Source organism: Propithecus coquereli, unplaced genomic scaffold (assembly GCF_000956105.1).
Source record: "Propithecus coquereli isolate 6110/MARCELLA unplaced genomic scaffold, Pcoq_1.0 Scaffold119, whole genome shotgun sequence".
NCBI lineage: Eukaryota > Metazoa > Chordata > Mammalia > Primates > Indriidae > Propithecus > Propithecus coquereli.
Genome location: NW_012135969.1, coordinates 1,475,902 through 1,477,070, shown reverse-complemented (window position 1 = coordinate 1,477,070; position 1,169 = coordinate 1,475,902). Strand labels below are relative to the sequence as shown.

The 1,169-nt window shown below is 37.6% G+C and overlaps 1 protein-coding gene across 1 annotated transcript in view; it reads left to right on the top strand.

Moving 5' to 3' along the window:
- Window positions 1-1,169, top strand: part of TANC2 (tetratricopeptide repeat, ankyrin repeat and coiled-coil containing 2) — a 203,718-nt gene that overhangs the window by 59,241 nt on the left and 143,308 nt on the right. Inside the window, exon 2 of the mRNA XM_012659605.1 lies at window positions 404-535. Coding sequence (XP_012515059.1) covers window positions 404-535 — 132 coding nt within the window. The remainder of the gene's footprint in view (window positions 1-403; window positions 536-1,169) is intronic.

Genomic DNA, 1,169 nt, shown 5'->3' with positions numbered 1-1,169 from the left:
TACCACATTTTATTAATCCACTCATGTATTGATGGACACTTGGGTTGTTTCCACATCTTTGCAATTGTGAATTGTGCTGCTATAAACATTTGGGTGCAGGTGTCTTTCTTGTAGAGTATCATTTGTTCTTTTGGGTGGATGCCCAGTAATGGGATTGCTGGATCGAATGGTACTTCTACTTGTATCTCTTTAAGGTATCCCCATATTGCTTTCCACAGAGGAGAAGGCTTAATATTTTTTAAAAAGCCATTTATTTGGTTTTTTAAAGACATAAAATATATTACATACATTATATATTATACATATGCATTTCGTGCTGGAGTAAGTTTCCAAAGTTTGAGAGATACAGACTCTCTCAAGTTTTCTAAACTAAGATATTCTTTCTAACTAAACTTTTCTTTCTTGTCAGCTACCAGCTCTGCCCACTTGGAGGACCTTGCTTACCTGGATGAGCAGAGACATACACCTTTGAGAACTTCTCTTCGAATGCCAAGACAGAGTATGGGCAGTGCTCGCACACAGCAGGATTTAAGAGGTTAGAATCACAAGAGAGCTTTAGGGATGCCCAGGAACAGATGCAAATGGGAAAAAACCAGAAAGTTTCTTTGTTTCCTATTTCCAAACTTACTTAAGCGTCCCTTAAGAAGTGAGATGATCCATTTTAGCAGGGAACACATTCGTTTCTGCTAAGTCTAGAGGAGAAAAATAAACACAAATACATTGTACTTCTCATAGGAAGGCATTATAATTACCAACAGTTGTGGAAGCATTGATTTCCTGAAATTCTGAAAGAAATGTAAAGGGCTGGTGGTGACAGGGGAAATAACCTTTTTAAGATCCTGGATTTCAGAAGTGACTGTTGACCAACTTCAGCCCTAGCCATATTGTAGGCAAACTGTGCTGATAGTAATGTGTACAGGTTGAGCATCCCCGATAGGGAAATCTCTAATGCTCCAAAATCCAAAAGTTTTTGTGCACCAACATGACACCACAGTGAGGGGTCACACCTGACAGTCAAAATACAATCAAAACTTTGTTTCATGCACCAAAGTATTAAAAGTATTATATAAAATTACATTCAGGCTATGAAACATAAGTGAATTTCGTGTTTAGACTTGGGTTCCATCCCCAAGATATCTCATTATTTATATGAAATATTCCTCAATCCA